The 22,940-nt window shown below is 36.3% G+C and overlaps 3 protein-coding genes and 2 pseudogenes across 7 annotated transcripts in view; 3 read left to right on the forward strand and 2 right to left on the reverse strand.

Annotated features, from left to right (window-relative positions):
- Positions 1 to 2,197, forward strand: part of LOC116110571 (2-alkenal reductase (NADP(+)-dependent)-like) — a 29,682-nt gene extending 27,485 nt beyond the window's left edge. The window contains exon 6 of one of the 4 annotated variants that reach the window (XM_031396777.1): positions 1,910 to 2,184. In XM_031396777.1, the coding sequence (XP_031252637.1) occupies positions 1,910 to 2,005 (96 nt within the window). In that variant the 3' untranslated portion in view covers positions 2,006 to 2,184. Of the gene's footprint in view, positions 1 to 1,909 lie in introns of all 4 variants that reach the window. The other 3 variants (XM_031396780.1, XM_031396779.1, XM_031396775.1) reach the window with 3 other exon arrangements.
- Positions 2,198 to 4,270: 2,073 nt separating this feature from the next.
- LOC116110565 (pentatricopeptide repeat-containing protein At5g66520-like) lies at positions 4,271 to 5,557 on the forward strand. The gene has a single exon (XM_031396771.1). The coding sequence runs from the start codon at positions 4,271 to 4,273 to the stop codon at positions 5,555 to 5,557; it is 1,287 nt and encodes a 428-aa protein (XP_031252631.1).
- A 2,505-nt stretch (positions 5,558 to 8,062) lies between these two features.
- On the reverse strand, positions 8,063 to 10,634 carry LOC116110566 (annotated as a pseudogene).
- A 2,543-nt stretch (positions 10,635 to 13,177) lies between these two features.
- On the forward strand, positions 13,178 to 14,348 carry LOC116110591 (probable sugar phosphate/phosphate translocator At4g32390). 2 transcript variants are annotated; one of them, XM_031396801.1, is made up of 2 exons: positions 13,178 to 13,844; positions 13,947 to 14,348. In XM_031396801.1, exons 1-2 carry the CDS (start codon positions 13,235 to 13,237, stop codon positions 14,291 to 14,293), a joined length of 957 nt encoding a protein of 318 aa, XP_031252661.1. In that variant the 5' UTR covers positions 13,178 to 13,234; the 3' UTR covers positions 14,294 to 14,348. The 2 variants fall into 2 exon arrangements, with proteins under 2 accessions (XP_031252661.1, XP_031252660.1); XM_031396800.1 differs by having other exon boundaries at positions 13,178 to 14,348.
- A 4,574-nt stretch (positions 14,349 to 18,922) lies between these two features.
- Positions 18,923 to 21,629, reverse strand: LOC116110567 (annotated as a pseudogene).
- Positions 21,630 to 22,940: the final 1,311 nt, after the last annotated feature.

Genomic DNA, 22,940 nt, shown 5'->3' on the forward strand with positions numbered 1-22,940 from the left:
AGTAGATTATATGAAGTAGTGCCATATGATAAATATGAGACTATATTGCTTTGGACTAAACTATGAATCTAAATGGGGTGAGACTGTAGCAGTCCCATATGATAAATATGCGCCATGCAAGGTTAAGTTTATAGCATCCAGCAGCTTTTGCGGGTCAGTGTGGTGATGCGTGATTCCATGAGACTTCTCTAGATTATGCAAACTAATAAACACTACATTTAAGTCCAGAATCAGCAACTTTAGTTACAAAAATCATTTTAGAAGGTCAAATTGTAAAAGGTATAGCTATCTCTCACGGGAAGTAATTCTCTTCCCCTTTAATTCCTCCTTTATTCCTCACCGGTTGTTATCTGTGCCGCTACCAATCTTAATTAATAAATGAAGAGAGGAGTGTTTTACTGCCCATCGTACTGGGGGAATGAGGCTGCTTCACTGGAATTCTGTGTCAGATGCAGTGGCTTTTATGAAATCTTCGGCTGATAGTAAACCAGTGATAAGGCTTTTTTTAGCCTATCAGCACCAGGACCAGGCCTGAGTTTACTGGTGTTTGTCATGACATGATGTGGAGCACCCAAGTTTGAATTTTTTTTTCTTTACTGACCCATCCACCAGGTACATATCCATCAGCATTGCGACCCAGCAGTTCAGAATCAATCTTGTCAAGAACGGCTCATTCCTGCCAATTTCCTTGCAAAGGGGGCATTGCTTTCGACCATCCTCTGATAATCATCGGTAGTGAGGAAATGTGGGTGTTGTTTTGAGGGTTGTCCCAAGATATGAAATGGAGGTCATGGTTTACAGTAGTATTCCGAACTCTTCAGCATTACCCATAACCGTATGAAAATATCCTTCGGGTGAAGATAGAAAGTTGGCATAATACATAAGGACTATCCTGGGAGATTATCCCACCCCCACAAACAATATTCTAAGAAGGGATGCGAGAGCATCATCCAAGCAGAACCTGGAGAAATCAACAAACAAATCCACGTATAATAAAATAAAGTTTGCTAGAATTATATTGACGTTAGTTGCAACAGACCCTAAATACTTCCAATAATGAAGATTGCAATGAGAAATGAAAAATAAGAAAGGAGAAGAATTAACATGCAATTTTGGTAGATAGTTTCGAACATCACTTGCAACAAATATTAATACCTAAATCAAAGTTATGTGCTTTTAGAATTTCCACACCCATCTGATCTATAACAGCCTCATACAATTTGATGTGGACAGATTTTCCTAAATTAGGATTAGTTTTTATTTTTCTTTTGTGTTATTAGATTTTGCATCACAAATTGTTTTTTTTTTTTTAAAGATGCTTTTATTGGCATGGGAGAATGGATAGCCAGTTAGTACAAATGAAAAGTTTTTGAGCTGTAGCTCAGCAATTTGAATCTACAGATCCCAGTTGCATGTCAATTTTTCTGATGCAACATTAGATCTGTAAAAACATGATCTTTTTTCATGTCTGAATATTCAAGGTTATAAATATGGAATCTGTTTGCCATTATCGCTTGCATTAATCCTAGAGGAAAAATGGTAAAATACATCAGAACCTTTTCATTAATTAGCAGCACAAGAACAAAATCCTCACCTGTAAATAGCCTATATGCATTTGGAACACTCCGTTTCTGTGTGACCCAGAAGACATCAGATTTTCGCACACATACAGTCCTGGATCATTTATAAGGCCTGCTCTCTGATGCCTGTTAAAAGAACATAATTTCTTATGCTTAATTGGACATAGCATTGTAGATATCTTCTACATTATCACCTAATCATTCCCAAACACAAAACAAACAAACAGAATGCTTAAGACAAAGGAGAAGCACATACTCCTTCCAACCGATGTCCTGGTAGTCTCAAAAAATTAAGGTCTCGGTTGATAGGTTTTACACCACTTGAAGACATATCAAATGGTGTGGAGAGCATCCCCTCCGCTTTCATAGGACTCTTTCAGGGTGATAACATTGGAAAGAAGATTGTTTGTGTTGCACAAGATTGAAAAGGAAGACAACCCATTGTTCTTGATTTGTTCTCACTGGCAATGGCGTGGCTCATGTAAAATAGCTTGCGTTTAATAATCCAGTAAAACTTTCCCAGCAATCAATTGATCCCCATCTATAAAAATTTCATGGGGCCTTCTGTCACCAATTTTTTACCTAATAAGTCTCTTCAAATTTATCAATTTTATGATACAATTAACTTTTGAGAATGTTTTGATATTATTGATACAAAATTCTGCACCAACCAGCGAGATTCGATCGACCTTGTCGGGATCGGAACTGATGTGTGTGTGATTAATGATAATCAGTGATGAGTTCTTATAAAATGCAATAAAAGAAAGGCAACAGGATTTTTAAAGTGGTTCGGGGAGGTTAACAGCATACGTTCACTGATTTTTCTTATTCGTTATGTGAGCTTACAGTGCTATTTCTATTAAAATTTTGTAACCCCTCCCTCATCGTTTGAGGGGGCTTATATACAAGATTTGTGTAAAAGAAAGAGCGAAATCAAGGGAATTACAATTGATTTGAATCGTAATCCTGATATCCTCGCAATTGGGCACTGTGATTGCTCATCTCGGGCATCGAACACTAGGGGGTAAATGTTGTGTGTGATTTTTTTACCAAGCTCAGGCCATTGCAAAGATATAGGTCGACCCAGAACCAGCTCGGCGACGATGACTGAGCGACCCAACATAAGCTCGTCGAGCCGTAGCTCAACCCAACATAAGCTAGTCGCGAACAATCCAAGTAATCATGTAATCAATCTATGGATTACTTCAAATCCCAGATATTGTAGAATGACCAAGTCAACAGTTATCACTGCGCAATCATAGTGCCCAATCGCGAGGATATCGGGATTACGATTCAAATCAATTGTAATCCCCTTGATTTCACTCTTTCTTTTACACAAATCTTGTATATAGGCCCCCTCAAACGATGAGGGAGGGGTTATAAAATTTTAATAGAAGTAGCACTGTAAGCTCACATAGCGAATAAGAAAAATCAGTGGACGTAGGCTGTTAACCTCCTAGTGGGTGGTTTCCGCATTCTCGTGGTTTCCGATGGTAGTTTTAGTTCTAGTGTACACCATTTTGGCCCTAGAATTGGTAAATTGCGGTGAACATTTGCCGGAACCTTTGAGATGTTATTGGCCCTCCTTCTAGCGCCAAAATGTTGATACAAAATTATGCACCAACTAGCGAGATCTGATTGACCTTGCTGGATTCGGAACTGATGTGTGCGTGATTAATGATAATCAGCGATGAGTGCTTATAAAATGCAATAAAAGAAAGGCAACAGGATTTTTAAAGTGTCAGGCGAGGTTAACAGCCTACGTCCACTGATTTTTCTTATTCGCTATATGAGCTTACAATGCTATTTCTATTAAAATTTTGTAACCCCTCCCTCATCGTTTGAGGGGGCTTATATACAAGATTTGTGTAAAAGAAAGAGCAAAATCAAGGGGATTACAATTGATTTGAATCATAATCCCGATATCCTCACGATTGAGTGCTGTGATTGCGCAGTGATAATTGTTGACTCGGTCATTCCCACAATATCTGGGATCTGAAATAATTTGGAGATTGATTGAATGATTACTCGGATTGTTCGCGACTTGTTTATGCTGGATGGAGCTATGGTTCGATGAGCTTATGCTAGGTCGCTTAGTCATCGTCGTCGAGTTGGTTCTGGGTCGATCTAGATCTTTGCAATGACCTGAATTTGGCTGAGAAATCACACACAATAGATATTATAAAGAAATTTTCGAACAAATATTCTACAAACATTTTTGGAATATTTTTTCAATAAAAAATTTTAGAAATGAAAAATTTAATTTATCCCCACCAAAATCATCAGATCGAACCGCTATCATAATTATGAGAAACTCACCCAATAACAATATCCACCTAAGTACCAAACCTTTATAAGACAACAGAAATGTGCCGCCAATTCAAATGATTCAGAAAATTGTTACGGCAAGTAGAACCAAGACCCTCCTTTTACTCGCACGAAAATGCAAAACCTTAAACCAACTCAAGCAAATCCATGCCCACCTCCTCAAAACCTATTTATTCGAAAACCCTCTCGCCATCGGAACTCTCCTCTCTATTTGTGCTACCTCCAAAAACTCCTCTTTCTTCTCCTACGCTCGGTTGATTTTCGATCATTCTAGTGAAAGAAACACTTTTATGTACAATACCATGATTAGAGGTTATATGCAGTCTAATTTACCAAAACTTTCCGTTTTGTGCTACTTAAATATGTTAAATGTTGGGCTTGAGGCTAATAACTATACCTTTACACCGCTGATTAAAGCATGTACAATTCTTGGTCCTTCTTCGGAAATCATTGGGCGTTTTATACATGCCCATGTTGTTAAATTTGGATTCAGTTATGACCCTTTTGTTGCTAGCTCGTTAATTGAATTTTATTCGTTGGTTAATGAAATGGAAACTGCACGAGCGTTGTTTGATAAAAGTCTTGAGAGAGATGTGGTTATGTGGACGGCGATGATTGATGGATATGGCAAAATGGGAGATGTTCAGAATGCTAGAGCTTTATTCGACAAAATGCCTGAGAAAAATGCAATATCATGGAGTGCGATAATGGCAGCGTATTCTAGGATTAGTGACTTTAAAGAGGTGCTTTCTTTGTTTAGGCAAATGCAAGAAACAGGTGTGAAACCTAATGAGTCGGGTCTTGTTAGTGTTCTCACAGCGTGTGCTCATCTTGGGGCGCTGACTCAAGGTTTGTGGGTTCACTCGTATGCTAGACGGTACAATCTTGATAAGAATATGATTTTGGCCACTGCATTAGTTGATATGTATTCAAAATGCGGTCACGTGGAATCAGCTTTATCAGTATTTGAGGGGATCTCTAGTAAGGATGCTGCAGCGTGGAATGCCATGATTTCAGGCGTTGCAATGCATGGGGGCGCTAGGAAATCACTTGAACTTTTTGATAGAATGGTCATAAGCGGAACACAGCCCACGGAGACAACGTTTGTTGCAATCCTCACTACATGCACGCATGCAAGAATGGTTAAAGAGGGTCTTAAATTGTTTGAAGAAATGAGAAGCGTATATTGGGTTGAACCCCAGCTAGAGCATTACGCATGTGTTGTTGATCTCTTGGCAAGAGCAGGTATGGTGGAGGAAGCGGAGAAGTTCATAGAACAAAAAATGGGAGGGCTAAGAGGGGATGCCAATGTGTGGGGGGCGCTACTGGCCGCGTGTAGGATACATGAGAATGTTGAAGTTGGTAACAGAGCTTGGAAAAACCTTGCTGATATGGGAATAGCTGATTGTGGCACTTCTGTGCTTTCATATAATATGTATAAGGAAGCTGGGTGGGATATGGAAGCAAAGAGAGTGAGAAAATTGATCTCAGAGGCTGGAATGAAGAAGAAACCTGGTTGCAGTGTAATAGAGGTGGATGGAGTGGTTGAAGAATTCCTTGCAGGTGATACTCGTCACCTACAGACATCAGAAATATACAAGATGATTGATTCTTTTTCCAAAATGTCAAATTTTGAGGAACTAATGTGAAATATGGCTTTTCTAATAGAGGAAATATCTTTATTCATTTTCTTTTCTTCTTAAATAATTTAAAAGATTTTTAATGGAAAGAATCTAATAATTCTAGTTTTGATAGTCTTTTGTGATGAAAAGGAGTAATGCTACATAAACTGATTAGACATAAATATTACCATACATTCATGTTTTATTTATTTTTTAAATAGATTTTTAACTTTTGCTCTTTCAATTATTATATATTGTGTTTACAAGTGTAATATTATTCCATGAAAAGGGATTTATCTTGTTTTTCTTGACCAATAACACCACCATGGTTTGGTTAAATATAGATATAAACACAATCACAATTCTCAAATGGGCAATACATTAATGTTGCCTGCCTCCTTTGTACCTGTCATTGGCTACCTTTATATTATTTTTTATTGACTTTTGTGCTCTGTGAAAACTCACTATTTTAGACAAATGGAAGTATCCAAATTACAAAAGGTTGTATCTAGATTCAAATTTTTATAAAGATTAATATCATTCATTTTTGGTGCTTAAAACCTGTAAATTATCATGTCTATTGTAATGTGAAAGGAAAATTATTTGAAATTTTTGATGTCATGAGCTAATAATGACACTCATCCCAATGAGAAAAAAGCAAGAAAGAAAAGATGCTACTGATAATGGCGGGGGACCTTCTCCGCAATGATGGCTTCTTTACAGAACAAAATTTCCCTTTTCGGTACGGCTGAGCAGATTCGGATAACAGTTGGAATTGGGATCATAAGTGCAGGCTTCGTTCGATTGCATTTGGGAAATACTATTTTTATTATTCTCAAAAAAGAAACAATTAAAATACGTAAAAACTCAATATTATTCAACTTTTTTTAAACTACCTAAATATTGTTTGTTATTAATGAAATACCCCTAAATATTTTTTAAAAAATTATAAAAAATCTCAACAATCCACATTTATCAGATTTCGGCCACCATACGGGAAAATGGCCGGAAATTGATAGGATAGCGCACTACGATGAATTTGGCCAGTAGTGCTCCAATTAGCCTTTTCCGGCCAAATCCATGGTGGATTTGACCGGAAAATGACGATTGAGGCCCAAAGATCTGGTCTGTTGACGACCAGATCTTTGCCGTAACTAGTCAGTAACAGACGGCCAAGAATGAGCGTCGTTGACCATCAATGACGAGCCGGTTTGTGGGCTATGAGTTGATGAAAATATGCTAGATCTGGCTTTTGCCAACTAGATCTATTGTGGGATTTGGCGGGAAAAGGCCAGATCGGCGGCACGACCCACAGGTCTAGTCGATCATGCTCCGATACGACTACTCCGACACCCTCCGACGGGTAGTGGCCGGCTGTTCCTGTGTATTTGAGGGTGGGGTGTAGGGTATTTTTGTTAACTTTTATAGGTTTATTATAGGGAGTTTTTGTAAAAAAAAAACATAAGGGGTATGTTTATTAATTGGTAAATCCCACATCGTAAACCTGTCCAATCAACTTTTTTTACATGTTTTCAAAAAACTTTTCCCAAAAACACAAAATTTGTGAACCAAACGGAGCCCCTAAGAGTTCATTGTGTAGTCAACCAATGATTCCAAAAGAGAGAAGTGCAAGTCTCACAATAAAGACAAATACAAAAGGGATATACAAAGGAACCCATACTTGATCTTCATGATTTCTCTCTCTCTCTCTCTCTTCTCTTTTTCCGTTTTTTCTTTGTGTTTTCCTTTTCACTTTGTAACCTTCTTGTATAACGTCTTTGTAAGGATATGCATTTTTCGATTCCAAAAAGGCCTTTCTCTTTGGTTATCTGGAAAAGCAAAATAAGATGGAATCGTCGGTAAGGGAATAATTATTAAAGGTAACAGGCCATCATTCTGATCTCTTATTCTTTGGACAAAAATATGAATCCAACCGGAGTGAGATTATATGAAGCAGGGCCATATGAAAATATGAGACTATATTGCTTTGGACTAAACTATGGAATCCAAATGGGTGAGCATGTAGCAGTACCATATGATAAATATGCACCGCAAGGTTAAGTTTTATAAGCATCCAGCAGCTTTCTGGGGCAGTGTTGGTGATGCGTATTCCATGAGACTCTCATAGATTATGCAAAGTAATAAACACTAATTTAAGTCCAGCATCAGCAACTTTAGTTACAAAAATACATTTTAGAAGGTCCAATTGTAAAAGGTATAGCATATACTCTGCACGGGAAGTAATTCCTTCTTCCCTTAATTCCTACACGGTGTTATCGTGCCGTACCAATCTATATTATAAAGAAGAGAGGAGTGTTATCTGCCCATAGTACTGGGGGAAGGGCTGCTTCACTGGAATTCTGGTTCAGATGCAGTGGCTTTTATGAAAATCTTCGGTGAGTAGTAAACCAGTGATAAGGCGTTTTAGCTTTCGACCAGGACCAGGACCTGAGTTTACTGGTGTTTGTCATGACATGATGTGGAGCACTAAGTTTGGAATTTTTCTTTACGGACCATCCATGGTACATATCCTCAGCATTGCGACCCCAGCAGTTCAGAATCAATCTGTCAAGAATGCTCATTCCTGCCAAATTTCCTTGCAAGGGGGCATTGCTTTCGACCATCCTCTGATAATCATCGGTAGTGAGGAAATGTGGGTGTTGTTTTGGAGGGGTTGTCCCAAGATATGAAATGGAGGTATGGTTTACAGTAGTATTCCGGAACTCTTCAGCATTACACATAACCGATGAAATATCCTTGGGTGAAGATAGAAGTTGGCATAATAATAGGACTATCTGGGGAGATTTCCCACCCCACAAACAATATTCTAAGAAGGGACGTCGAGGAGCATCTCAAGCAGACCTGAGAAATCAACACAAAATCCACAGGTATAAATAAAATAAGTTTGCTAGAATTATGATTTGTGTTAGTTGCCACAGAACCTAAATACTTCCAATAAATGAAGATTGCAATGAGAAATGAAAAATATAGAAAGGAGAAGAATTACATGCAAATTTTGGTAGATAGTTCGAACATCACTGCAACAAATATTAATACCATAAATCAAAGTTAATGTGCTTTAGAATTTCCCAACGTCTGGATCTATAACAGCCTCATACAAATTGATGTAGGACAGATTTTCTAAATTAGGAGTATTTTATTTTTCTTTTTGTATTAGATTTTGCATCACAAATTGTTTTTTTTTTTTAAAGATGCTTTTATTGGCATGGGAGAATGATAGCCGTTAGTACAAATGAAAAGTGTTTTGAGCTGAGCTCAGCAATTTGAATCTACAAGATCCCAGTTGCATGTCAGATTTTTCTGATGCAACATTAGATCTGTAAAAAACATGATCTTTTTTTCATGTCTGAATATTCAAGGTTAATGAAATATGGAACTGTTTGCCAATATATCGCTTGCATTAATCCTAGAGGAAAAAATGGTAAAAATACATCAGAACCTTTTCATTAATTAGCAGCACAAGAAACAAATCCTACTGTAAATAGCCTATATGCATTTGGAACACTCCGTTTCTGTGTACCCAGAAGACATCAGATTTTCGCACACTATACAAGTCCTGGATCAATTATAACAGGCTGGCTCTCTGATGCCTGTTAAAAGAACATTATTTTATGCTTAATTGGACATAGCATTGTAGATATTCTACATTATCACCTAATCATTCCCAAACACACAAAAACAAAAACAGAATGCTAAGACAAAGGAGGAAGCACATACTCCTTCCAACCGATGTCACTGGTATGCTCAATAAAATTAAGGTCTCGTGGAATAGTGACAATATATGGAGCAAATCTGTTGAAAAAAAGAAAAAAAATCATTAAATAATCGGAAAGCGACCTGGAGAGTAAACAGTAAATCAGACTTCTTTTCCATATTAGTGACTAACTAGTCCAAAGGATTGGACAAAATTAGCTCTATATGAACAGAAATCTGAAACCACAAATCAAGGACATTAATGCTGGCAATATTAGCAACATCAGGAACAACATGGGCGGTCAAATTAGATTACGATTTGATTTACCAATCCAAAAACAATGTCGGGTATGTCAACCATGTTAATACAAATCAGCAAAACAGAAGACAATGAATGGAGTAAATTGTTTATGAATCTACGAGTCAGCCCAAATTTTAAACTTGTGAATTCATGCTTAGAAATTTCAATCAAGAGGGAAACAAGTAAAAATTTAGCAACATCGACTTGCCCATTACCATATATACAGAACATTGACTTTCCCATTAACATATCTATAGAAAATTAAAATAAATAACAAGCAGTGGTTAAGATGATAAGCTATATCAACAGCAATAGGTAGTTACAAATACCTAAAGAAACAAAATAGTTAGATTCCATGCTAAAAACAGAATCACCAATCAAGGCATCAGTGCAAATGGACATAACATTCTCACATAAAGAATAAAAAAGAAGCAGAAAACCCCCATTGAATGGTGGAACACATCAAATCCAATCAGGCAAAATTAATGAAAAGAAGCAACCATAAAACAAAACAAATTAAGCCCGACAACATCTTGTGGACAGAGGATAATCGGAGCACTCAAGTTAATAAACCAATCCCAGTCCCCACCTTCCTTGAACAAAATGGCGGCGGCATGAAGCGTGTTAGTAACCATAGTTGGGCCTACTATAGTCACCAAATTAGCCTTCAAAACCATCCTCACATTACCCACTTGCTTAAAAAGCGGCTCACTTTCAACAAAACTCGCCAACTCCATCCTCTCCTGAACAGAGCCTCTAAATCCAAATGAACAGCATATGATTCCTGGGATGATACAAAGCCTTCAAGGGTCTCCTCAAGCTATCACCATCTCCCTTTGATCCCGAATCAAGTACGCCAATCTTGGTATCTTCTCAGATGACGTGGGATAACACGTGCAGCTGTTGTTCAACGAATTTGGGACGTGGGTTTTGTACATAGGCGCGGTTGTAAAGCCTTGTGGAGTTTGAAGAAAAGGAAACACTAACAACTATGAGAAGGGGGGATAGTAAGAGTGAAAAAAACCACGACAAGAACCACTTCTGCTTCTTCTGGCTCTGGGGCTTGATATTGTTGTTGTAATTCTCCATATTGGGATGTTAACTTGGATGATTTTGATAAGGTGCGTGTTACTGCAGCCTGCAGGTATGAAAGGGGGGGGAGAAAGTGGGAACGGAAGCTGAGTAGGAGATAAAATACACAAAGAGAGTGATTTGATTTGTTAAAAGATATATCGAATTAAATGGTGGGGTTGGATCACTGTACGTAATCTTTCTCCTCGGTTTTCACCTGGGCCTCTCAAAGTGAAAACTGCTTTTACATAAAAGATTAGTCTTAATTAATTATTGAATTATTTCATTTTATTTGCTTTAATATATACTCCATTTGGTTTTTCTAAGTCAGAATTGACTCCTTAGACTTGTGTACGTCAATACAAATGAAAAATTAATAGCAAGTCAACTTTAATTTTTTATATAAATAGTATCTTTTCAACATAATATAAATGTAATCTTAAGACTACAATAAATTCTACAGAAGATGTAAGACTTCTGATTTAGAAAAATAATAGTATATTGATGGTGACATTAAATTTTTTAAGTACAAAGTATATAACATTTTGAGAAATGTTTATATAAGAGAGATTTATTTACAAAATTGATTCCCGTTAGAAGATTATTTTGAGTGTGTAAAATATTGATTTGAAATGAAAGTCAAGTTGACTTAAGTGTAGCCATAATTATTCACGGAATTGATCGAGCGAAATGAGGGCCAGCAGCCACGCATTTGGGTTTGGCTTTAATATGGGGGCGGTGCCGGTGGTGTGACACAAACTTCATAATTGTGGGCATGGTTAGGTGGGCAGCACTTTTTGTGGTTACACATGCATATCACTCATCTTCCATTAATTAATAATTCCATTTTAGATAATGTGTCAACATCAGTGTACGACATTTTTTTGTTTATAAGGAGCATTAATTTCTAGTTTCAGGTTATTAATAAAAAAATTGATCAGCTATATTGACATATTTTGATATTCAGACATCAATTGATTCGCAAAACCAATTAAGAGTTACCCAACAGATTAAATGCACAGCTATCAAAAGCATCAACACTGCATATCATTCAAATCAGAAATCTATTCTTGTCCCACCAAATTAAGGGCGGAAGTAGCCCAAGTCCATTATTTCCTGGGTCTACTGGGATCCAGAGAAAACTTTACCAAATTGATCAAATTTACATGAGATTTTCAAAAGAAAAAAACTGGAGCACTTACAACATCAAACTCAATCAAAAATATCGATTTCATAGGACCTGTTTGGTACATTATTTAAAATATGGTATTCTAAAAAGTTATTCTGAATAGGATAAAATTAAATTAAATAAGATAAGATTATGAGAATATGTTTGGTACATTTTTTTTAAACATTTTCTGAAAATATTTAGATGATTTTCTAACCCTTTACATTTGTTAATTTAGCTAAACACCCTCCAACAATAAAAAATTATAAATTAACAAAAACACTCATATTCACTCACTTGACTACCAGTAGCTGGCTACCAGTGCCGGAAAGTGGTCTACAGTCACCAAAATGGCACACGACCGGTTAGATCTAGTTGGTCGTGAGCCAATCTAGCCATTTCCGGTCAAACATACCGATCGTGCATCGATCTGGCCATTTCCAACCAGATACACCGGTCGTGCATCGATCTGATATTTTTCGACTAGAACCACCGTGTATCTGACTGAATATAGCTAGATCTACGACGAAAATATGACTATTGTCAATGGCCAGATAGATCTAGCCATCAATGGTCAAATCTCAAGCCATAGATTTGGTTGGAAATGGCTAGGTAGGCCAAATCCGATCGATCATGCGTCGTTCTGATGTCGGCTGACGGTGTTAATTGGTGACCGACAATGGGTTGGGTTAGTATGGGTGTTTTTGTTAATTTATAAATTTTTATTGTAAAAGGTACGTAATTGTATCTTTTGAGTTAAATAGAATAAAATTAGATTTTGAATTGAATTCCGTAAATAAAGAAACAAATGCGTTTTTTACTATTTACAATAGGATAGATAGGATAAAATTTGAAAAGTGTACCAAACAAGGGGAATAGGGATACATTTTCAAGATTACAAACCCGGAAAAATCCCCAAAACCCCAATTCATTGACAAGCCTGGAACTTCTACTTTACTTTGAGGAAAAGTAGAAGGAGATGCAATTCTTGGAACGAGAAGATTTAATTTGTTTGTAGGTGATGGAATATATTACTTTGTTTTCGGGATCTTCCAAATTCCAATTGCAGAGATGTTGAACGTTAATCCAGAGAAGGGTTTTAATTAAACTCTAATCCTATGGGTGTTAGGCAGGAGTGCCGAGTGAAATCATACCCCTCTTGTTCATTCTTTTTGAGATAAATATTTTATACTATTAATATTACATAATTAATCGTTAAAAATATTAAAAAATAAAAGTGATGACTACCTATATTCATGACTTTAGCTCAACCGTAACTGCTAAACAGTTGATGTGTTGCTATCCCACTGATAAGTTTTCGTTCTCATGCATGTGTTTGAATTCTATAAAAACTCCAAATCTCACTCACTCAACTACAAAAACCAAACACTTAACAACCAAATTAATTAACCCTACTGGTTATTCCGTTGCCAACTCCAACATCTCGTCAATGGGGAACGGCGGCGAAGCCTCAAGCTCAACTACCACCTCCACACTCTCCCATGGTGTTCTCAAAAAAGTCATCCTCGTATATGCATATGTAGCCCTATGGATCTTCCTCTCCTTCACCGTCATTGTTTACAACAAGTACATTCTCGACCCCAAAATGTACAACTGGCCTTTTCCCATTTCTTTAACTCTAATTCACATGGCCTTTTGTTCTACTCTGGCTTTCGTTCTCGTTCGAGTCCTCAAATGTGTTGAGGTGAATTCCCTCCCCATGACTCGCCAAATCTACATGGAGTCGGTTGTCCCCATTGGAGCTCTCTATTCCCTCTCCCTCTGGTTCTCCAACTCTGCCTACATTTATTTATCTGTTTCCTTCATCCAAATGTTAAAAGCTGTAATGCCCGTCGCTGTTTACTCCATTGGCGTGCTCTTCAAGAAGGAGAATTTCAAGACAAATGTTATGGTTAATATGCTCTCCATATCGTTCGGTGTGGCCATTGCTGCTTATGGCGAGGCTAGATTCGATATTTGGGGTGTCTTTTTACAGTTAGGAGCCGTTGCTTTTGAAGCTACAAGATTGGTTATGATTCAGATTTTGCTTAACTCAAAGGGTATTAGTTTAAACCCAATTACTTCACTTTACTATGTTGCACCTTGTTGTTTCGTGTTCTTATTAATGCCCTGGATGTTCATGGAGTTGCCACTGTTGACAGAGACGTCAACTTTTCATTTCGACTATTTGATATTTGGGACGAATTCGTTTTGTGCGTTTGCGTTGAATTTAGCCGTGTTCTTGTTGGTGGATAAGACTTCGGCCTTAACTATGAATGTGGCGGGTGTTGTTAAGGACTGGTTGTTGATTGCATTCTCTTGGTCCGTAATTAAGGATAAGGTGACGCTCATGAATTTGTTCGGATACGGAGTTGCTTTTATGGGGGTTGCTTATTATAATCATACCAAACTGGTAGCTCTCAAGGAGGCAGAAGCGCAGAGAAGAGCTCAAGCAGCCGATAAGGAGGCCGCTGGTAGGTTGATGGACCAACACAACGAAGAGAACTGAAGCCATTTGATAACACAATATCGAAATCTACATTTTTATTTTAGTTTTTGTTTATTTATTTATTTATTTGTATGGGTTGACAAAGACAGGAAATCGTTAATCATATGATACAACTTTGAGGGTAACTTTTTATCTTGTGGGTTTATTAGAGGTAGAAGTAATCTTGTAACTGTATGCTTGCCTCTTACTATTGCAACAAACCAAATTAGAGAAATGAAAGAAAAAGATACAACTAATTAAATTATCTGGGAGGGACATCAACATCAACTTCTCTATCAATCTTTTCAGTATTTTCACCGTGATTGGGCTTTTACTTTGTGGCACATACAAGGAAAAGTCCTAAGTTTAAAAGGCTACAAGCCCATAAAAATAATCCAGTCTGCCATCATTAATCCCATAAATGATTAAAAATGTAATTGACATAGCAGCCGCCTGTTTGGTCCTATCAGCTGGATCACCCTTTGTAATCAACTACATCTGAGATAAATGAATCCATCTTCCTTTAAAAATTAAAAAAAACATAATTTTCTGATGAAGAAATTTAAACATAAATAGCTGAGTCCAGTATTAGCAATTTCATTGTGTTAAAGTGTTAATGAAGGTGTCTATATATCGGGTTTTGAGTGACAGATGGTGAAAAACGAAGATTTTCTAAATGAAGCAGGTGTAAATTTGCTATAATAAAGTAAGAATTGTAAGTTAAATATGTCATGGAAAAAAGTAAAAAAGAAATTATAAAATGGATTAAAGCAAATAGAGAAGGATTGTCCACCTAATGCAGCCTAGTGATCTTAAATTGAAATTAACTTACCAACGAAAGAAATTTGGATTCAAGGCATATTTGGCCCAAAAAACTAATACAAATCTGCAAACATATTTAATTCCCACCTCTGACTTTCGCTAAGCGTTCAGGGCCTTCAGGCGCTCCAGCTCCAGGCTTTGTAATGTATAGATGTCAATAACACGAGGATATCCTTAATTCTTATTATCTTCACCACTGTTTCACTAAAAATGGAATTCACTGAGCACAGCTTGTGGGCATTTATGTATATATATATATATAGTGACGTCAATGCTTTAAATATGTGCACTATTTTTGTTTTTGTTTTTTTAATGACCCGGGTGTCCACTAGTTTGTATTTATCTCAATTAGTCTTTTGAGACCTTAAAATTGTCAATTAGGTTAGAGATCTAGTACCCACTCCTATTAATAGCCGTGAGACTTGAACCTTAGGACCTTAGAACTATCGGCCTAATAAGAGCTCCTGTGGCCACCCTTATTAAGGGTTATGAGGACTTGAATTCGAGAGACATGTTAGATCCCCCTCTTACTCTTTTACTATTAAGGGGGACTCGAACTTAAAAGATTATATTAGGTCCTTATTCGCTTTTTTACTATCAGACCACCTGGTAGTTGTTAAATGTGTGCACTCTATTCTCAAAGGAAACCTGAACAAATGATTTATTTATTTATTTGTAAATTATCAACTACTTACCAGGCTTAATATAAGCATATAGCTGCGTTACGATTTTACTTTATTTTTTCCAATGATAATAGAATTACTATTTGGACATGTGTTTTTTATATGCTCTCTCTAGATCCCATCTGTAAAATTATACATCCAATAGACAACAAACAAAACCATCATAATTGCTGAATATATTCTGTGTTTTGTCAATTACGAGCCCTCTGAATGTCTTCAATTACACTTGAAGTTCAATTCATATATTTCCTTATTGTGATAAAGCAATCACCATAATTCATGTCATGAGCTTAACGTAAACAGGGTAGGCAAAGATGACAAGTGATTCCACAAAGAATAAGAAAGAGGTGAATAATGTTCATGAACTATTGAGGAAATCAAAATCCCCAAAATCAATCTTATTAAACATTCCATTCCATATTTGATTTGACAGCAAAAGGCAAGTAGAAACAGGATTTTAAGGCTTATATGACAAGAAAAGAACCTTTCATGGCAACATTGAGTAAGCCCCACCTGGACAGAAGAGATGAGTTGTTCATATTCTGGGAAGAATATGCTTTTGAGTTGATGGTGAGTATGTGATCTTCTGCAAAAGTAGACGCCTTTTCCAACTCACTAATATTCCAAATATGGGGCACAGAATCCACCGACTTCTGTTCAGCTATAGGCGACCTGTTTCTATCGTTAAATATTGTATATCATATTTTCGTTGAAAAATATGATATTGTAAATTATCATATTTTCGTTGAAAAATATGATATTGTTAATTATCATATCATATAAGACTTTAAAGATGGTTAATGTAATCCAAGCTTTACACCAGCATTTTTAACTTAAAATATATATAAACTATTTGTATTGATGAGACAATCTAATAGAAACAATCTCTCACAATATGATATATGACTATTTAACGAAAGGGTTATATATATTATAGAAAAAATGTAGAGATATAAAATGATGTATTAACCACTTGCTTTAATGGTTTGTAGCTGAATGGTAAGACCTTAGTTTATCCAAATGTTTTGTGTTTGAGTTTTACTAAGTGATCAGTTATCATATTTGTAACTTACTCTGGTCCATTGTTCGAGGATTAGTTGACTTACACGTAAATTGACTCGAATGCCTCAATCATCAAAAAAATAAATAAAATGATGTATTTTAATGTATTCATATTATATGTTGACATTATTCCATTCTCTTATCTTTGTAAGAATATTTATATGTCAATTTATTGATCCAAATTAAAAGACTTTCCATGTTCATATCCAAAATTATATATCTATTTATGCATCTAAATTCTTGGGGCGTATATTGGTAAAACATTTTTTTTAATAGTTATCTACAATAGGGTTTAGTTTTCTCAAACAACATAATNGAAGTCATGAGCTAATAATGACACTCATCCCAATGAGAAAAAAAGAAAGAAAGAAAAAGAATGCTAATGATAATCGGGGGGACTTTCTCACATGCATCTTCTTTTCAAAAAAAATTTCCCTTTTCGTCCGGCTGAGCAGATTCGGATAACAGTTGGAATTGGCTCATCAAGTCTAGGCTTCGTTCGATTGCATTTTGGGAATACTATTTTTATTATTCTCAAAAAAGTTAAACAATAAAATACGTAAAAACTCACAATATTATTCAACTTTTTTTAAACTCCCTAAATTTGTTAATTTAATTAAATACCCCTAAATATTTTTTAAAAAATTATAAAAACATCTCAACAATCCACATTTATCAGATTTCGGCCACCACTACTGGAAAATGGCCGGAATTTGATAGGATAGCGCACTATCGACTGAATTTGGCCAGTAGTGCTCCAATCTAGCCTTTTCCGGCCAAATCCATGGTGGATTTGACCGGAAAATGCCAGATCTGAGGCCAAAGATCTGGTCGTTGACGACCAGATCTTTGGCCGTAACTAGTCAGTAACGACGGCCAATGAATGGTCGTCGTTGACCATCAATGACGACGGTTTGTTAGCTATCGTTGAATAGAAAATACTGCTAGATCTGGCTTTTGCCAACTAGATCTATTGTGGATTTGGCCGGAAAAGGCCAGATCGGCGCACGACCCACAAGGTCTAGTCGATCATGCTCCGATACGACTACTCCGACCACCCTCCGACGGTAGTGGCCGGCTGTCCGTATTTGAGGGTGGGTTTAGGGTATTTTTGTTAACTTTTAATGTTTTATTATAGGGGGTATTTTGTAAAAAAAAAACATAAGGGGTATTTTATTAATTGGTAAATCCCACATCGTAATACCTGTCCAATTCAACTTTTTTTTAACTTTTTTCAAAAAACTTTTCCCAAAAACACAAAATTGTGAACCAAACGGAGCCCTAATGTTCATTTTGTTAGTCAACCAATGATTCCAAAAGAGAAGTGCTAGTCTCACAAAGACAAATACAAAAGGGATATACAAAGACAACCCATACCCTTGATCTTCATGATTTCTCTCTCTCTCTCTCTCTTTCTCTTTTTCCGTTTTTTCTTTGTTTTTTCCTTCACTTTGTAACCTTCTTTGTATACGTCTTTGTAAGGATAGCATTTTTCGATTCCAAAAAGGCCTTTCTCTTTGGTTATCTGGAAAGCAAAAATAAGATGTAGATCGTCGGTAAGGAACTTGATTCCGTAAAGGTAACAGGCCATCATTCTGATCTCTATTGCTTTGGACAAAAATAGTGAATCCAAACGGAGTGAGATTATATGAACAGTGCCATATGATAATATGAACTATATTGCTTTGGACTAAACTATGAATCCAAATGGAGTGAGACATGTAGCAGTCCCATATGATAAATATGCACATGCAAGGTTAAGTTTATAAGCATCCAGCAGCTTCATGGCGTGTGTTTGGATGCGTATTCCATGAGACTTCTCATAGATTATGCAAAGTAATAACACTATATTTAAGTCCACATCAGCAACTTTAGTACAAAAATACATTTTAAGGTCAATTGTAAAGGTATAGCATATACTCTGCACGGGGAAGTAATTCCTCTTCCCCTTTATTCCTACACGGGTTGTTATCTGTGCCGCTACCAATCTTATATTAATAAATGAAGAGAGGAGTGTTATCTGCCCATCAAGTACTGGGGGATGAGGGCTGCTCCTGAATTCTGGTGTCAGATGCAGTGGCTTTTATAAATCTTGCGCTGATAGTAAACCAGTGATAAGGCGTTTTAGCCTTTCAGCACCAGGACCAGGCCTGAGTTTACTGGTGTTTGTCTGACATGATGTGGAGCACTCAAGTTTTGAATTTCTTTCTTTACTAACCTTCCACCTGGTACATATCCATCAGCATTGCGACCCAGCAGTTCAGAATCAATCTTGTCAAGAATTGGCTCATTCCTGCCAAATTTCCTTGCAAAGGGGGCATTGCTTTCGACCATCCTCTGATAATCATCGGTAGTGAGGAAATGTGGGTGTTGTTTTGGAGGGTTGTCCCAAGATATGAAATGGAGGTCTGGTTTACAGTAGTATTCCGAACTCTTCAGCATTACACATAACCGTATGAAAATCCTTCGGGTGAAATAGAAGTTGGCATAATACATAAGGACTATCCTGGGGAGATACCCCCCCCACAAACAATTCTAAGAGGGACGCGAGAGCATCATCCAAGCAGAACCTGAGAAATCAACAAACAAAATCCACAGGTATAAATAAAATAAGTTTGCTAGAATTATGATTTGTGTTAGTTGCAACAGAACCTAAATACTTCCAATAATGAAGATTGCAATGAGAAATGAAAAATATAGAAAGAGAAGAATTACATGCAAATTTTGGTAGATAGTTTCGAACATCACTGCAACAAATATTAAACATAAATCAAAGTTAATGTGCTTTTAGAATTTCCACACCCGTCTGGATCTATACAGCCTCATACAAATTGATGTAGGACAGATTTTCAAAATTGGATTAGTTTTTATTTTTCTTTTTGTTATTAGATTTTGCATCCCAATTGTTTTTTTTTTTAAGATGCTTTTATTGAATGGGAGAATGGATACCAGTTAGTACAAATGAAAAGTGTTTGAGCTGAGCTCACAATTTGAACTACAAGATCCCAGTTGCATGTCAATTTTGTCTGATGCACATTAGATCGTAAAACATGATCTTTTTTTTCATGTCTAATATTCAGGTTAATGAAATATGGAATCTGTTTGCCATATATCGCTTGCATTAATCCTAGAGGAAAAATGGTAAAAATACATCAGAACCTTTTCATTAAGTTAGCAGCACAAGAACAAAAATCCTCACCTGTAAAAGCCTATATGCATGGACACTCCGTTTCTGTGTACCCAGAAGACATCAGATTTTCGCACACTATACAGTCCTGGATCAATTATAACAGGCCTGGCTCTCTGATGCCTGTTAAAAGAACATATATTTCTTATGCTTAATTGGACATACCATTGTAGATATCTTCTACATTATCACTAATCATTTCCCAAACACACAAAAAACAAAAACAGAATGCTAAAGACAAAGGAGGAACACATACTCCTTCCAACCGATGTCACTGGTATGCTCAATAAAATTAAGTCTCGTGGAATAGTTGCAATATATGGAGCAAATCTGTTGAAGAAAAAAGAAACAATCATTAAATATATCGGAAAGCGACCTGGAGAGTAAACAGAAAATCACACTTCTTTTTCCCATATATAGTACCTAACTAGTCCAAAGGATTGGACAAAATTACTCTATATGAACAGAAATCTGAAACCAACAAACAAGGACTTAATGCTCAATATTGCAACATCAGGAACAATGGTCGGTCAAATTAGATTACGATTTTGATTTACCAATCCCAAAACAATGTCGGGTTAATGTCAACCATGTTAATTACAAATCAGCAAAACAAGACAATGGAATTGTTAGAAATTGTTATGAATCTACGAGTCAGCCCAAATTTTAAACTTGTGAATTCCTGTGAAATTTCAATCAAGAGGGAAACAATAAAAATTTAGCAACATCGACTTGCCCATTACCAATATACAGAACATTGACTTTCCCATTTACCATATCTATAGAAAATTAAATAAATACACTGCAGTGGTTAGATGATAAGCTTAATCAACAGCAATAGGTAGTTACAAATACTAAAGACAACTAGTTCAGATTCCATGCTAAAACAGAATCACCAATCAAAGGCATCAGTGCAAATGGACATAACATTCTCACATAAAGAATAAAAAAGAACAGAAACCCCCCATTGAATGGGTGAACCACTCAACTCCAAACAGGCAAAATTAATGAAAGAAGCAACCATAAAACAAACAAATTAAGCCGACATACCATCTTGTGTGATCAGAGGATAATCGGAACACCAAGTTAATAAACCAATCCCAGTCCCCACCTTCCTTGAACAAAATGGCGGCGCATGAAGCGTGTTAGTAACCATAGTTGGGCCTCTATACACCCAAATTAGCCTTCAAAACCATCCTCCCATTACCCACTTGCTTAAAAAGCGGCTCACTTTCAACAAACTCGCCACTCCATCCTCTCCTGAACAGAGCCTCTAAATCCAAATGAACAGCATACTGATTCCTGGGATGATACAAAGCCTTCAAGGTTCTCCTCAAGTTATCACCATCTCCCTTTGATCCCGAAATCAAGTACGCCAATCTTGGTATCTTCTCAGATGACGTGATAACACGTGCAGCTGTTGTTCAACGAATTTGGGACGTGGGTTTTGTACATAGGCCGGTTGTAAAGCCTTGTGGAGTTTGAGAAAAGGAAACACTACAACTATGAGAAGGGTGGATAGTAAGAGTGAAAAAACCAACGACAAGAACCACTTCTTGCTTCTTCTGCTCTGGGGCTTGATATTGTTGTTGTAATTCTCCATATTAGATTTTTAACTTGGATGATTTTGATGAAGGTGCGTGTTACTGCAGCCTGCAGGTATGAAAGTGGGGAGAAAGTGGGAACGGAACTGAGTAGGGAGATAAATACAAAGAGAGTGATTTGATTTGTAAAGATATACGAATTAAATGGTGGGTTGTTCACTGTACGTAATCTTTCTCCTCGGTTTTCACCTGGGCCTCTCAAAGTGAACTCTTTTTACATGCAATTAATAAGATTTTTTTAATTAATTATTGAATTATTTCATTTTATTTGCTTTAATATATACTCCATTTGGTTTTTCTAAGTCAGAATTGACTCCGTAGACTTGTGTAGGGGAATACAAATGAAATTAATAGCAGTCAACTTTATTTTTTATATAATAGTATCTTTTCAACATAAATAATGAATCTTAAGACTACTAAATTCACAGAAGATGTAAGACTTCTGATTTAAAAAATAATAGAATTGAGGTGACATTAAATTTTTTAAGTACAAGTATATACATTTGAGAAATGTTTATATAGAGATTTTTACAAAATTGATTCCCGTTAGAAGATTATTTGAGTGTGTAAAATTTGATTTGAAATGAAATCAAGTTGACTTAAGTGTAGCCATAAGTATTCACGGAATTGATCGAGCGAAATGGGGGCCGCAGCCACGCATTGGGTTTGGCTTTAATAGGGGGCGGTGCCGGTGTGTACACAACTTCATAATTGGGGCATGGTTAGGTGGGCAGCACTTTTTTTGTGTTACACATGCTATCACTCATCTTCCATTAATAATAACTCATTTTAGATAATGTTTCAACATCAGTATAACAAACTTTTTTTTATAAGGAACATTAATTTCTAGTTTCAGGTTATTAATAAATGATCAGCTAATTGACATATTTTGATATTCAGACATCAATTGATTCGCAAATTCAATTAAGAGTTACCCAACAGATTAAATAGATGAAGCACGCTATCAAAAGCATCAAACTGTATATCATTCAATCAGAAATCTGTCCCACCAAATTAAGGGCGGAAGAGTAGCGCAAGTCCATTATTTCCTGTTCTACTGGGATCCAGAGAACTTTACCAAATTGATCAAATTTACTGAGATTTTCAAAAGAAAAAAACTGGAGCACTTACCACTCAACTCAATCAAAATATCTTTCATGACCTGTTTGTACATATTTAAAATATGGTATCTAAAAGTTTATCTGAATAGGTAAATTAAATTAATATATAGATTATGAAATATTTGGTACTTTTTTTAAACATTTTGAAAATATTAGATATTTTCTAACCCTTTACATTTGTTAATTTAG

The sequence above is a fragment of the Pistacia vera genome, unplaced genomic scaffold (assembly GCF_008641045.1).
Source record: "Pistacia vera cultivar Batoury unplaced genomic scaffold, PisVer_v2 Contig607, whole genome shotgun sequence".
NCBI classification, from domain to species: Eukaryota; Viridiplantae; Streptophyta; class Magnoliopsida; order Sapindales; family Anacardiaceae; genus Pistacia; species Pistacia vera.

Bases quoted from the DNA above. Each gene is read 5' to 3' on its own strand.
- LOC116110565 (XM_031396771.1), top strand. From the start codon at position 4,271: ATGTTAAATGTTGGGCTTGAGGCTAATAACTATACCTTTACACCGCTG.
- LOC116110591 (XM_031396800.1), top strand. From the start codon at position 13,235: ATGGGGAACGGCGGCGAAGCCTCAAGCTCAACTACCACCTCCACACTC.